The 13,146-nt window shown below is 53.7% G+C and overlaps 5 protein-coding genes across 5 annotated transcripts; 2 read left to right on the top strand and 3 right to left on the bottom strand.

Annotated features, from left to right (window-relative positions):
• Positions 1–60: 60 nt before the first annotated feature.
• Positions 61–1,515, bottom strand: B0H65DRAFT_309143 (uncharacterized protein). The gene is made up of 3 exons (XM_062823264.1): positions 1,345–1,515; positions 937–1,262; positions 61–837 (listed from the first exon to the last, which is right to left on the bottom strand). The coding sequence occupies exons 1-3, from the start codon at positions 1,424–1,426 to the stop codon at positions 361–363; spliced, it is 885 nt and encodes a 294-aa protein (XP_062677424.1). The 5' UTR covers positions 1,427–1,515; the 3' UTR covers positions 61–360.
• Positions 1,516–2,887: 1,372 nt separating this feature from the next.
• B0H65DRAFT_309030 (Glucanosyltransferase-domain-containing protein) lies at positions 2,888–4,602 on the bottom strand. Its single transcript, XM_062823263.1, has 3 exons — positions 4,317–4,602; positions 3,311–4,255; positions 2,888–3,239 (listed from the first exon to the last, which is right to left on the bottom strand). Exons 1-3 carry the CDS (start codon positions 4,506–4,508, stop codon positions 2,982–2,984), a joined length of 1,395 nt encoding a protein of 464 aa, XP_062677423.1. The 5' UTR covers positions 4,509–4,602; the 3' UTR covers positions 2,888–2,981.
• A 2,754-nt stretch (positions 4,603–7,356) lies between these two features.
• B0H65DRAFT_434603 (uncharacterized protein) lies at positions 7,357–7,896 on the top strand (the record flags this gene model as incomplete). The annotated part of the gene is made up of 1 exon (XM_062825139.1): positions 7,357–7,896. The coding sequence occupies one exon, from the start codon at positions 7,357–7,359 to the stop codon at positions 7,894–7,896; it is 540 nt and encodes a 179-aa protein (XP_062677422.1).
• Positions 7,897–8,836: 940 nt separating this feature from the next.
• Positions 8,837–11,779, top strand: B0H65DRAFT_308969 (HAUS augmin-like complex subunit 6 N-terminus-domain-containing protein). Its single transcript, XM_062823261.1, has one exon. The coding sequence runs from the start codon at positions 8,997–8,999 to the stop codon at positions 11,520–11,522; it is 2,526 nt and encodes an 841-aa protein (XP_062677421.1). The 5' UTR covers positions 8,837–8,996; the 3' UTR covers positions 11,523–11,779.
• Positions 11,780–12,998, bottom strand: B0H65DRAFT_308968 (uncharacterized protein). Its single transcript, XM_062823260.1, has 2 exons — positions 12,816–12,998; positions 11,780–12,726 (listed from the first exon to the last, which is right to left on the bottom strand). The coding sequence occupies exon 2, from the start codon at positions 12,715–12,717 to the stop codon at positions 12,037–12,039; it is 681 nt and encodes a 226-aa protein (XP_062677420.1). The 5' UTR covers positions 12,718–12,726; positions 12,816–12,998; the 3' UTR covers positions 11,780–12,036.
• Positions 12,999–13,146: the final 148 nt, after the last annotated feature.

The following is a 13,146-nucleotide window of genomic DNA, read 5'->3' as shown; positions in this document are numbered from 1 at the left end:
GGGGCGCAGCTCATGTTTGTATGTGGTGATGGAGCATGGGGCCATGGTGCTGGGTCCACATAGGGAAAAGAGCAAGGCGGGTGGTGTGATGAAGCAAATGAAGTCATTTAACTAGGCGAAACGTGGCGGGCTGGAGATCATACACAACAGCAGTGATATTCACGGAATGGTCTGGTGAGACATTTTAGTTCGGTGGATAACAATTATGTTTAAAGCTATTTTTATCGTCTGTTCTTTAACAGGATGCGGGCCGGACAACGCCAAGACTCCTTCGAGGTCATTAAAAGGGCAAGACTTCAAACTATCTCCAACAACACGGACTCGTCACACGATCAACTCCGACATCGAACCCCATTAACCTCAAACTCTCGATCTCTTAGCCTTCCTAAGTGCTTCCCTCGCCCTTGTGTCGCTCTGATCATTGACCGGCCTTCTATTTCCTATCCCATTTATTCCGCGGTTGGCTCCAACGCCTGTCCTATCTTCGGCCAGGGCACGCTCCAGCTCCTTTTCGGACCTTTCCCGCCTATGCCTTTTCCACTCCCACCACATCGACATGGCAGTCCATAGTATCCAAAGGGCCAGCGCGACAGCGACATAGATTGCCTTGACCTTCGTTCTTGTATCGTCCGCTGCGATCAGGCCTAGATAGCCATTGATAATTCCAACCGTGATGGCAATCCTTCCGATTGTGAGGTGAAGGGCTGACCAGAGTCCGCGGCGGCGATTTACTTTGTACTCCTTATGGTGGAAGATACCAACCAGGGGTTGAATGAACAGGAGGGCGAGGACGAAGATGCCGATGATTGGGTGGTAGTTCATACGTCCGAATCTCATCTTTTTTGATGGTGGTAAGATGTCAGCTTTCGTGAAAGGGAAAGAGGAATACCGAAGAAGAAGAAGTAAAAGATTGGGGAGCGAGAGAGAAATACATACCATGTCGGGCCTCAGTTTGATAAGGTGGATACCGATTCCAACGGCGGCCATATAGACAAGTAGCGTAAAGAGTTGCCAAGTAGCATGGGCGAAGAGGGCCATACGACGGGGAAGCAAGCGAATAAGGATGGAACCGAGAGGAAAAAGGATGACGAAGGCGAGGGCAGCGATGATTCCGTGGATATGTAGGTAGTAGCGTTGATATGGTCTCCAGTCGCGAACATCGTCCGGCACTCCCTGAGCGACAGGCGCTCCCTGACCAGACCCTGGGAAGTCAAAGTGGTTATGAACATCGGGACGACCTTCGACGGCGACAACGGAGCAAACTAAAGCCGGGTTCAGTTGGTGGACAAGTCCAAGATGCTCTACATGGGGAGCTGGGAAGAAAGGTATTGAGGCTGGACTTACAGATGCCAATGAGGGCGGCAAGTTTTGCCGCTGAAAGGAGCGCCATTGGTACAAGTGGGCGTTCACCTCCAGTCGTCAACATGAGCCAAAAATGGTGATATTGATAATGTGGGACCTGGACAGGCGTGTCATCGATTGAACAACAAGCCTGCCAGTACAAATGCCACTCTGGGACGAAAGAAAAAGACGGACTAAAGCTCAGAATAAAGATGGGGAAAAGTGAAGCGAAGTAAAAACGCTGCCAGCCTCCTGATATTCAGGTCATCTCAGACAGGCTTCGTTGTAATGCACTTTCCCTCGGTGTTGATCATCGCACAACAGTTGGGGAAGTCGCGGCTCAAGTTCGTCCATTACAACTCTTCCCCGGCAGTTGCATCTCTCATGCACCCGCCTCACTGACACTTCATGCCTTCTCCAGCTTCTCCTCATGGAATCTTCAGTCAGTTGAGGTTGCTCTCACTGCCTTGGTGAAGATCGAGCGTCGTCACTTCTTTCCTCTCAGCTTACCGTCTACCCCCACTCTACCAAGTCGGACAGTCAACCACGGGCATCGACCACACATCGATTTTCAGCGGCAAGCGGGCGGGCGGACGGGTAGGATGCCGTTCGTCCACTAGGAATTGGATCTGTATGACACGCGCCACATCAAGCTAAGTAGGAACGAACCGAACTGGGACTATATTTCGAAGAGAAATTCCCAGTTAGGTTCTGGTATTTAGGAGCCTCCTCCCCTATTGAAGACAGATGAGCGTGAAAGTGTCACGGTCGGCGTTACACCACAGAAGACGGTCCGCATCATTGGGTCGCGGGCCTCGAGCCGCTCTTTGGGCATTTCGTTCTCCAACATGCCCGTGCCGTCCGGTGGAAGAACGAAGCCTGCCTCAAGCTGCACAAACGTGGCTGCCCAGCTGTGTTCCCATCTCCCGGTCGGCACCGAGACAATGGGTTTGGTTCCCGACCCGTTCGTCGTTGCCGTCGACCAGCGTTGGTCGCGTCAGCACCTGCAAAGAGGAATGAAAAGTGAAGCTGAGTTGGGGCATACCTTATGTATCGGTGATGGTGGCTGTAACAGGACTCGATGATTTGAAGGAAGTTGATTTAAAACAACAAGTTGATGATATTGGAAGGTACCTCTATGTTGAGGGGTACCGACCTACATCAGGAAGTGAGGTCAGAATAAGCTGGCATAGATCATCATGATCTCACCAGGCGCGGTCGATCTCAGTTCTTAACAGCCAGTTAGGTTGAGCGGTATGAATCCCTGAGTCGCGCAATGATGTACACGCACATCCGGCAATCGCTGAACATCATCGACAGTTTTGTCGATACATACCGAACCCTGATCAACCTGATGTGCGGCAGATCACAACGGCTTAGACAAACGACAACACATTCAAAACATACACTTAGTATACACGAACAAGTCAATAACGAAGAGTTTGAAAGCATCGCGAAACGTGATTAACCGGTTTAGGTATTATCCTCAGCAGAAGTGAAATTTCAAGACGCCCAAAAACCCCTGCAAGTTTAATCTTCCATCCTCCATGTCTATATGTTCTCGTATGGTATAATACTATGCACATAAAAATAATTCAAACAACGCATGCACTCACTCACATAGTCGGTTCGTCGCTAAATTACAAAGCAACAGCACCGACGAGGGTGAAGAGGACAGCAAGACCGGTGACGACGAAGGGGCCCTTGTTCAGGGGACCAGAGACGGCGAAACCAGCAGCGTTCTGGGTGGCAGAAGCGGTGGAGGAAGCGCTGCCGGAGCCGGAGCCGGAACCAGAGCCGGAACCGGAGCCGCCGGTGGTGGTGGGAGAGGCATCACCGGCCCACTGGGAGCCGGGGCCGTTGAGACCGGGACCCTTGCCGGCGCCGTTCTCGAGGAACTGTGAGGAGGGGGGGTTGGTTAGTTTCGGGTTCCTTCATGGTTCAACGCGTATTCGAGAGGAAAGCTTACCTTCTTAGCAGCAGCGGGCATCTCGGGAAGCTTATTGTCCTCAACAAGCCAGTCGTCATCCTTGGGAGGGCAGTCCTGGGCCTTGGTCGTCTGGGAGTAGCCACCGTCGCCGGTTGGGGCGGGGTACGTGGCGAGGGCCTTCTTGTAGGCGGCGAACTCGGGCAGCTCGATGCGCTTGCCGGTCTGGTCGGTGATGTCCTTGCCCTTGGTGATGTTGACGATTCCGTATCCGTTCTCCTCCATGGTGTACTCGTACATGAGACCACCGCTGTAGACCTTGGTCATGAGCTTGGGGTCCATGAGGGCCGAAACCTCGCCGAAGTCGCGGCCGTTGGTGGTGCAGCCGTACTCGGACAAAAAGATGGGCAGGCCGTAGTCGGTGAAGTTCTTGACCTTGACGTCCCAGCCCGAGGTCTTGAAGTCGCTCTTGCACCACGAGTAGTCGTTGAAGGCAAAGAAGTCGGACCGCTCCTCGTCGGTGCCGCAGTTGAAGTACTTGGCCGTCTGCATGCGGTTCTTGGACACGTCGGCGGCCGAGTAGCCGACGGGGATGGCGCGGTACTTGCGCGCCTTGATGTAGGCCCTCATGTCGCGGTCGGTGGCCTTGACGTAGGGCGCGGCGAGCGTGCTCTCGGCCTCATCGTGGATGACCTCGTTGCCGGAGAAGAAGGCGAAGGTGTTGTCGTACTGGGCGAACTCGTCGATGGTGGCGAAGACGCTCTGCAGGTAGACGGCGTTGTAAGAGGGGTGGGGGGTCGCGCGGTTGATGGAGTACAGCGGGTTGTTGACGTCAAGGGCAACGTAGATACCGGCGTCCGCGAGGGCCTCCATGCACTCCTTGTGCGACTTGGAGTTGTCGGTAGAGTAGACACGGACAACGTTGATGCCAAGATCCTCGAATTTCTTGATATCCTCAAGGCAGATCTTGGGATCGGCAAGGGGGTCCTAGATGTGTGTGTTAGTCGATAAGGTTTGTTTCGTTGATAGTCATGTTAGGGATGCGTACGAGGTTGGCAGAAGAACCACCGGGCTGGTAAGCAATACCGCGAACGTAGAATCTCTCGTTACCCTTGAAGAAGGTGTTACCCTTGGTGGTGATGGGAGTGATGGTGGCACGCTTGGAGTTCTTGGTGCCGGTAACACCGGCATTAACGGCGCCAGACGCCGCGAGGGCTGTGATGATGATGGTGGAACGCATTTCGATGGTGACGGTTATCCAGACAAATAATCGTTATATATTCAGGTGGCTAAGGGCTAAACGAGGCGTGGATGCGGCGGGAACTGGCTGATTATAGAATCAAAAAATAACGTGACTAAAATGCCATACAAACGAGCGCTATGGCAGTGAAGGTGAAAAAGGGCAACAGAGATGTTGCGGAAGAGGGGTTTAGCGATAGACTGATGAAGAAACAGCAAGAGCCAGCGATGAATGTTTTAAGAAGAAGAGAGAGTGAGAGTCAGCACATTCTCGTGTTCCCAGGGAGAAAGGGAGGTTAAAACCAACAATGTTGGTTGGCGGTGCATAGCCACCACCCAAGACGAGGTAAGACGCCAAGTCAATGCCAGCCATTTGGTGACAAGAATCTTGGGATTTCTTGGAAGCCTCTTGGAATGCCATCGGGCCAATAGGCTGTCGCCGGCACGGCTTGGCTCTATCGTATTCGGCGATTCCCTGGTAAAGCCCGTGTTGGGACGTCGGCGTATCATGGCAGTCCCGTCCTCCCAGTTCCCGCGAATGGCCTCCATTTGCTCCATCTGCTCCATTCTTGGTTTCAACTATTTCCAGGTGAGCCGGGCTCGTCGTCAGGTACACGCTGGCACTCCGAACCCCAGACTCCTCCATTTCCAGTAACCATGTTATGCTCTTTCAAGATGGACAAGATGGGCTAGAAGGAGGCTCGGTTGCGTGCGCCAAGGTATACCAAGGTCCAGAAGATTGATACCGCCGTCAACTCATTTCGCGGTTGATCAAATCCCATCAATCCAAGACAATGGTACGAATGGGTTCTCACCGTACCATCAGCAGTTCCCAAGAGCAGGGAACCGTATCAGATCCGGAGCGCACCGTTCATCCTGTCTATCAGCGATGGCACAGACATGTGGATGGGAATCTTGGGAATTTTTAACAAAGGGCTGAACTCCGCAGTGAAAATCCCTAGATCCCAGACGTAACTCGAGGAATGCCGCTTCAAGTCTCCCAATCCCCAAGCGTCGAACCATGCTTTGGCAGGCTTTGTTGTCGAAAGGTGAAACACGAGTCGGACCAAAATGAACGAAGCATCCTCGAGGGCATCGTCAAAGACGAGCGGGAGGCCGGAGAGATGAAATCCCCGTTCGAGTCCCGACTCTCGTGATGATGGAGTCGACCGAGTCCGGTCTTGGAATTGGAACCAAGGCTCCATCCCAGGGCTCCTCAAAAAGAAGGCTCAAACAACGGAGCCGAAAATGAATTACCCCTGGCGGGTTGGCACTGCTTGGCAACCACACGCTGCAGTGGTCCGCGCTGTGACAGGCTGTGACAGGTGCGTCTAATCTCCTGGAGTGGTTAGCTGCCGAAATGGATCGCCACCCTTCATCGCCCGATCTGGACCGACACCTCACTTGGCGGCTTTTCTCCCTTACGTTGTTGGACCCCAACCCTTCAATTGCCTCTACGTGAGGATTAAAGAGGGAGGGAGGCATGTGGTGTAAAGTACCCGACAGCAAGTCCCCCTGAGGTCTGGGGAAGCGGATATAAAATGTCGGGAATCACTCCATTTTAAGGTTGGGCGAGGTCGAGATGGGGTTGGAGTATACAGTCCCCGTCTTCCAGAACCGTGCCTGGCATGGGTGGAGGATGGAGTGTGCTTTATAAGTCAACGTCCCCAGCTAAGAGAGAGTCTCGGTCCCTTGGCGACCAAAAGCGTGCCTTCATACACCTTGCAAGAGAGGATATAACGATCGGCCTGAAGTCTTATTATGCTTCAACGTCCTCGCTCCAGCTGCGCGAGCTTACCTGGAACCGAAGAGATGGGAGTGGGAGTCTTTGGGGCTGGATGCTCGGTGTCCTGGATTCAGGCTACCGTGGATGAGGGTCAACGACTGACGTTCCACATGGTAGAACTAGGAACGAGGAAAGATGCAGCTTTGTCTGACTTGTGGGTTTGTTTGGCAAAACTTTCCTGGGTCAGCGGTCACCTCAGGTTGCACGAATACGGCGCCGGACGCCGTACATGAAGGACCCCAAAGTATGTTTGCTGCAATGCATACATTGTTTCTGGCCTCCCGGTGAGGTCGCATGTCGGCATCAACGCGGGTAGGTATGTCAACGGCGCAAATTCATGTGCGAGTAATCAACTCAAAACAGAACTTTTTGCACATACAGTCAGCCCTACCCACAGTCAGCTGGGTACCCCAGAGTTGGGACTGGCGATGCCCAATGTTGCGATTGCCCAAGCACAACACCAAGGTTAATTTGCCAGTATGCAAGATACCGTTGCTTTCTCAGCAAGTTACAAAGCTAAAGCTGCCTTTGGTTCCAAACCTGGAAAGATTCTCTGAGCTGATCGACCGAATTAGCAAAGTCTCGCATCAGTCTTACACGATAGTACCGTCAGTAGAAAGATGTAAGGGAGTGTACAATCGATCAAACTGTCTCGGAAACCATTGCTTCTTTCCAAGCACGCCGTTGAGTCCAAGTGTCAGAAACGTGGTGTGGAGGGCAAAAGCTCACCACAGGTTGCGTACCACGCAGTGTCTCAGACCCTCCCGTTCCGAGACCTATCTTGCCTCGGCCGTTGCGAAATATCACAATATCCGTGCGAAGGAAAAAAACAAAAGCTTCGGCAACGGTTGGGCCTTTCTGACTGCTGATGGCGCTGTTATATATCTTGAGTGCTTTGCCGCTCATTTCCAGTCGAGAGAGCTTTTGGAAGCAAGATCTCACCTCCATCACTCTCTCATCCTCGAACCCTCAACTATCAGCATCGGCATCAGCATCAGCATCGGCAACAGCCCCGGGAGCCAAGCACAAACACCAGCCAAGAGAGAAGAAGAAATCCATCACAATGCTCTTCTCCGAGGTATTCGTCATCGTCGTGGCCTGCATCATGTGGGGTCTCACCTCCCTCGGCATGGCAGTCTACTACCACCGCCTCCTACCACTCGAAGCCCGTCGGCACTCGCCAACCCTCCAAAACAGCAGCTTCCTGTCAACACTTGTTTCAACCTTGCTGTTTATTGCCGCCTTCGTCTTCTGGCCCATCATCGCCCTCTGGAACCTCTGCGCCCGATCTCCCGCCATCGTCAGAGGGACGACATGCTGCGGTTCATACATGTTCGGAGGAAGACCCAAGGCTGGATGCTGCGGGTGCAGTTGCATCTCGTGCGAACCCTGCATCAGCGACGAGGTGTACGAGATGGAGAAGACCCGAAAGGAGGAGTCAAGACGGATCGTCAACGTTCAGAGCGTGCAGCCGGCCATGCAGCAGACGATGGAGATGAGGCCGTATTCCGCTACCTCTACCGCCCAGGAGAAGCGGGTCGTCGAAAGTACTGAGTCTCTGACTGAGAGCGCCCATACGACACCGAGGGTCGACAAGGATTGATTTAGGACAGAGGCAGATGATATATCGATGTCGGGAATAGAGACTAGAAAGGGCCTTGAGTGGGGGTTGTGAGTCTGGGGTCGCGGTTGGTGAGAGACTGCGCCATCAACAAAGGTCAGGAGAAATAAGCTGGAGTTCTGTTCTGTGTTAGTTTGGAGTAGACATTTGGCGTGAAGTTTTGCAGGATAAGAAGTCATCATGGAAGCTCGGGGTGGCGGGTAGATGAAGAATCGCAAGTCCATCAGCTCACTCCAGACTAGTGGGAAGATGGTCAAGGAATATAGTTAGATATCAAAGAACTTGTTTTGGCAGAACAAGATCGCGGATGTGTGAAAATAGCAGGAGAAAAGGTTTGGTTGATATCAAGGCTTGAGATGGTTGATTTGCAGTCGCTACCTCTAGTGCAGTCCATGTGATTGTAGTGAAAGTGTGAGGGGATTGCCGGCTCCTGGAAAGGCGAGTGCCCGTGCGCAACTGGCACCCCATCACTTGCTATAACCCTAACCCCAACATTGCAATGCGATAAGGATTCGGTGCAGTGCTTATCGGAGCCATTCTAAGCTCGCGCATTCCATCATTGCGACTTCCTTCTTTTGTCATTCCCCAAACATCTCTCCATTCCCTTCTCACAGTATTGAGAAAGTTTCGCCTTTGGAAAGAGCCATCGCCTTTCCTACATGGAAGTAACGGACGTCCAAGTCATCTCACATGCTGTTGCCAGTTTCCTTGTTGGCGAACCAACAAAGTGGAAGGCACGGTCATTAGCTCACTGCAGCGGTAACACCTGGACGTCTGAGTTGGCGACCATTACACGTATGGCTCAATTGTTGTAACCGTAATCCCAGCCATCTCCATACTTCCTTTGTACTATACGAGTACTACAGTAGCGCATGTACTCCAGGAGCTGAAGAATAGGTCTCGGACACGGCGACGGGCTGTTTTTCGTCTGTCGCAACTGCTCAGCTTCACGGGCGTGAGAAGCTGCCCTTGCTAGTACTTCGTGCTCTCAACTGGGTTTCTTCCACATCTCCGAATCTTATTTCTTTCAGCTTCCTACCTCTACCTTTCAACAACAGTGTCATACAACGGACGGGCGTATAATGTCCTCCAACGTCCCTCGCACCAAGACTGTCCGCTCGACTGGGACAAGAAGCAGCAGCAGCTTGAACAAACCTATAGGATTCTCCCGGAGCACCGCTTCAGCTACCAGCCAGGCCAGTCACACCACTTACACCAGCTCCGTCACTAGCGCGGCCGCCCCGCCGTCGACAACCACTCCAACTCCCAATATCTCTTTGTTTCTTACCAACCTTCGATTGTTGGATCTCGACTTGCTCCCGGATTGGCCCGACATCAACGCTGCCACCTTCAGCGTAAAAGATGCAGCCCAAGGTCAGAAGAAGCGCATCCAATGCGTTGAATGGGCTCTCTATCAGCTCTTCAACTTGTGGGACCCCGAAGAAACTCGGAACAAGTTAAAGCCTTTCTTTCCGCCTCTCGAAAATGTCCAATCCCTCAACCTGCGTGCTGCTCTCGTCCGGAGCTTGGAACAGGCAAAAAAGAATGGCGTGCTTGGCCGGGATGCGATAGTGCGCAAGACAATGCTCGATGAGTGCAAGGGCGACAGGCTGGAAGAGATTCTGGCCATCTTCTCGTCGGCTGTGCTCAAAAAGGTGGTAGCAGAGCAGCAGCGGAATGACCCACGAAAAAGACATCCCGCCCTTGCGCAGGCGCTGGCACTCGAAGATCGTGGCTACTCAGGCGACCGATCACAGCTCACAGCTCTCGTAGTTGCTCACCGAGCCTCTCTCTGTCGCACTTTGAAAGACAAAAAAGCGACGAGAGAGAGATACAGAGAGTTTTCAGACTTGCTAAAGATCAAGGAGCAAAAAATTGCTGATCGACGACAGCGAGCTCAAACTTTGCAAAGGAGGCGCCAAGATAGCGGAAAAGAGATCTCAAACCATGTTAAGCTCGATGTTTGGCGGACTGTGCGAAACAACTGGTCGGGCAATGAGCGGTGGTTGGAGACACTCTTACACGGCGACAAAAATACCCGAAACGATGGTGTCTTGTCGGCGCCTTTTGATCGAGTCTGGCACCGCGTTCAAACTGGTCGGATTTCGGAGCTTGAAGACAAGTCAGATAGTTTGCTGGACGAGCTGGACGACCGAGTGAAGAGCCAGAAGGAAAGACTCCAGAGATGGCAGACTTTCCGCCAGCAGATGTTCGGAAAAACCAGCAAGGACTCTACAACCAAAGAGTCAGCCCCACAGCCCAACCCGAAGGGAATCGATCTCGGACTCAGGGGACACGAGGCTTTGCACCGCGGCCGAAGTGCGCGAAGGCTTACTCTCCTCAAACCTGTAACGCCTAATGAGCTACGGGGCGAATACAAGGAACTACTCCATGACTTCAGGTCGGAGTTGTCTAATATCGACCCTAAGCTATCCAGTATTCCATCCTGGTTACAAAAGCCAAGAGAGCTGCCACGAAAGGAGTCTGATACGGAGGTGATTTCCGATATTAGTGATGACGAGAGGAATCTTGCCGCAGCGCCTTCTCGAACCTTTCGACGGGAGCTTACAGCAGCCGAAGATTTATCATACCAACCTATACTGGAGAAGCTAAAGAGTGTCCACGAAGAGGGAGAAGCACTAGCCCATTCAGACGCCGTCTTTGCTGCAAGTTCAACACGGTCACGATCCGCGACTCTTCCATCACAACACACCAACGATTCTGAGGCAGCAGAGGGCTCCTCTCGCCTAACAAGGAATCAGCAAAGAGAAGAAGCTACAAACCCAACACCGCCTCAGTCTTCAGTTTCGCCCCCACGCCGTAGGCCATCCTTGATCTCCAGGAAGGAGAAGCAACCAGAAAGGCTATTGAGCAGTACGGCTTCGAGTGACCGTCCACCCTCACCACCGACTGAGGAAATTCGCCGACAGTACAGCTCTCACCCGTCTCCCGAACCACAACAACTAGCCGACCAGATCTTGGCGTCCGTCGATGCCGCCTCGCCTTCCCCCCTGAACAAACCACGGCACACTCTTTCACTGGCCGAACGCACCTGCCTAACCCTTGCTCGGCGCAATTCACAGGCCGCTGCCAACAACGCAGACGCCGACGGCGACGCAGATGAGGAAGAAAATACGTACTTCCCGCCTGTCCGCTCTGCGTCTCACAAACGGTCACACACCATCTCCAGCCCCTACAAAGCAAGCACACCAGACACACCAGGTGACCCTAGCAACAGCGGAGGAGCAGCAGCAGGAGAAGCAGGAATAGGAGCAGCATCAACCTACGAAGACCTCATGACCCGCACCCGTCGTTCCATGGCCAACTTCGAGTCTGCCCAAAAGAAGGCTCAACTGGAGAGGCGACGGTCGGAGCGCAAGTCGAAGCAGCTGGCGCCACCGCCAAGGGGTGGGTATTTCCCTGCGGTGGGCGAAGAAGGAGGAGAAGACGCAGGAGAAGGAAACTCGGCGTTGTTGCTGGCTGAGGAACTGCTTAGTGCGGGGCAGGATGTGGATTATGATGCTGTTTTTAGGAGTAGGCCGAAGATTGCCATGAGTCCGAGGCCGGGGAAGGGGGATGGAGATGGAGGGTTTGGGGGGTGGGAGTAGGATGGGAGGGAAGGAGTGGTGAGCAATTGTAAGGTAATCCCGAGATAGGTTGAGATGCGAATAATATTGGCCCGTATCATGGAATGTTTTAATAGGCCCGTAACGGGTTATGTTATACAGGTGGTTAGAGTTCGGCAAGACTGACATTTTCAACCGCACTGCTGAGCGTTCATATATATGGCCCCCGCTCATGCTTATAGTGTTATGGCCGATCCAACTAGCCCCTTCACCCACAGGATCAACGGACAGCTTGGTTAAGGCCTTCATTCATTAATCGCAGGAATCCGCGCCTGGATATTGTACAAGTCTTGTCTTGGCGGGGTTTCTTTTCGGGTTCAAACAAGGTTTGGCTTGGTGGTGATACATCGATGCGATCGACTTCTAGCTCTGTTCCTCCCATCCAGTCTAGGTCTGCTTTGGTCGTCGTCGTCGTCGTCCCATCTCTATCCGTTCGGCCCCTCGAATCGCGAAATATCGCCCCATTTTCCATCTTCTTTCCCCCTTATCTCTTCTTTTACCACCCCTGGTTCTTCAACTCGAAGGTCCTGTTGACCGCCGCCTTGAAGCCCTCCTTGAAGCGAGTCCTCCACCTCTCCCTCAGGTTCCTCTTCCTCTTGAGCGCCGGACGCTCATGGAACCTCTGCAGCCGCACGTCCTTCTTCACCCGATTCTGCTGAACCGCCCTGTGCAGCTGCTTCATCGCGCCCGCGAAATCTTGATGTCCGGACACGTAGAACGTCCTGCCGGTCGACGGACGGAGGCGGATGTTGAGCTCCTGCTGGGGAGCCATGTGGCGGGTCTCGAAATCAGTTTCGTTCCAGGTCTGCATGGGCGAGGGCTTGGAGGAGGAGTGGAGGGCGCCACCGGAGGAGGAGGCGCTGCTGTCCTTGTTGATGGCGTCGACGATCGTCCAAGGGTTGTCGTTGGCAGTGGGAGGACGGGGAGGGAGAGCAGAGGATGAGGAGGTGGTGCCGGGGCCACCGGCGGCGGCGGCGGCGGGCTTCCGGTTCGAGAGAGCCGCTCGGAGAGTCTCGATGCGTGACTTGCCCGAGACGTAGGGGTTGGGCGGCGGCTGTAATTGGGCGCGGGCGCTGGTAGAGAAGGCATGGCGACCGGCGAGGCTGGACCGGGCGCTGGCGGAGGCGGCCGCTACCGTCGTGCGGCAGACGGACTGGAGTGCTGAGCGGAGCTCCATGATTCTGGTCTGTTTACATGGTGAGAAGGGGCAATTAGTAACTTGATGGACGCAGGTAAAGTATGGAGACCGAGAAAGCAAAAGGGTGGACAACTCACTCAATTGGTCATGAACTGCTCCGTCCGGTCGCAAAGAGGCAGCGGCTTATCGTGCGGTCGATTTTCAGAATCTCAAAGTCTCCCACCAAGCGACGGGCACGGTTCGGGGCCCCGGCGTCTGCTGCTAGCGCGTCCACCCAGCCGGCCCAGTTGCCGGTTGATTGTGGCCCGGGCTTCCGCGCCAGCTGGCAGGCCTTGCTCTTTGAGGCTGAAAGATGAGGCTGAAGCGCAACAGTTGAGCCTTTTGCGCCACAGTTGCGCAGCGTCGCAGCTGGTCGCGGTTGCAGCGAGTGCAAGTCGGTGGACCCACTAGGAAGTTTAAAGTTCTGGC

Source organism: Neurospora tetraspora, assembly GCF_033439725.1.
Source record: "Neurospora tetraspora strain CBS 560.94 chromosome Unknown B0H65scaffold_8, whole genome shotgun sequence".
Lineage (NCBI taxonomy): Eukaryota > Fungi > Ascomycota > Sordariomycetes > Sordariales > Sordariaceae > Neurospora > Neurospora tetraspora.
This window is presented reverse-complemented; position numbering and strand designations above follow the sequence as displayed.

Coding starts and splice junctions, on each gene's coding strand:
- B0H65DRAFT_309030 (XM_062823263.1), bottom strand. CDS start 4,508: ATGCGTTCCACCATCATCATCACAGCCCTCGCGGCGTCTGGCGCCGTT. Junction 4,256..4,316: donor GTGGTTCTTCTGCCAACCTC/GTACGCATCCCT, acceptor ACACACATCTAG/GACCCCCTTGCCGATCCCAA. Junction 3,240..3,310: donor TGCCCGCTGCTGCTAAGAAG/GTAAGCTTTCCT, acceptor CCCTCCTCACAG/TTCCTCGAGAACGGCGCCGG.
- B0H65DRAFT_308969 (XM_062823261.1), top strand. CDS start 8,997: ATGTCCTCCAACGTCCCTCGCACCAAGACTGTCCGCTCGACTGGGACA.
- B0H65DRAFT_308968 (XM_062823260.1), bottom strand. CDS start 12,717: ATGGAGCTCCGCTCAGCACTCCAGTCCGTCTGCCGCACGACGGTAGCG.
- B0H65DRAFT_309143 (XM_062823264.1), bottom strand. CDS start 1,426: ATGTTGACGACTGGAGGTGAACGCCCACTTGTACCAATGGCGCTCCTT. Junction 1,263..1,344: donor TGCCGCCCTCATTGGCATCT/GTAAGTCCAGCC, acceptor ACCCGGCTTTAG/TTTGCTCCGTTGTCGCCGTC. Junction 838..936: donor TCAAACTGAGGCCCGACATG/GTATGTATTTCT, acceptor CCATCAAAAAAG/ATGAGATTCGGACGTATGAA.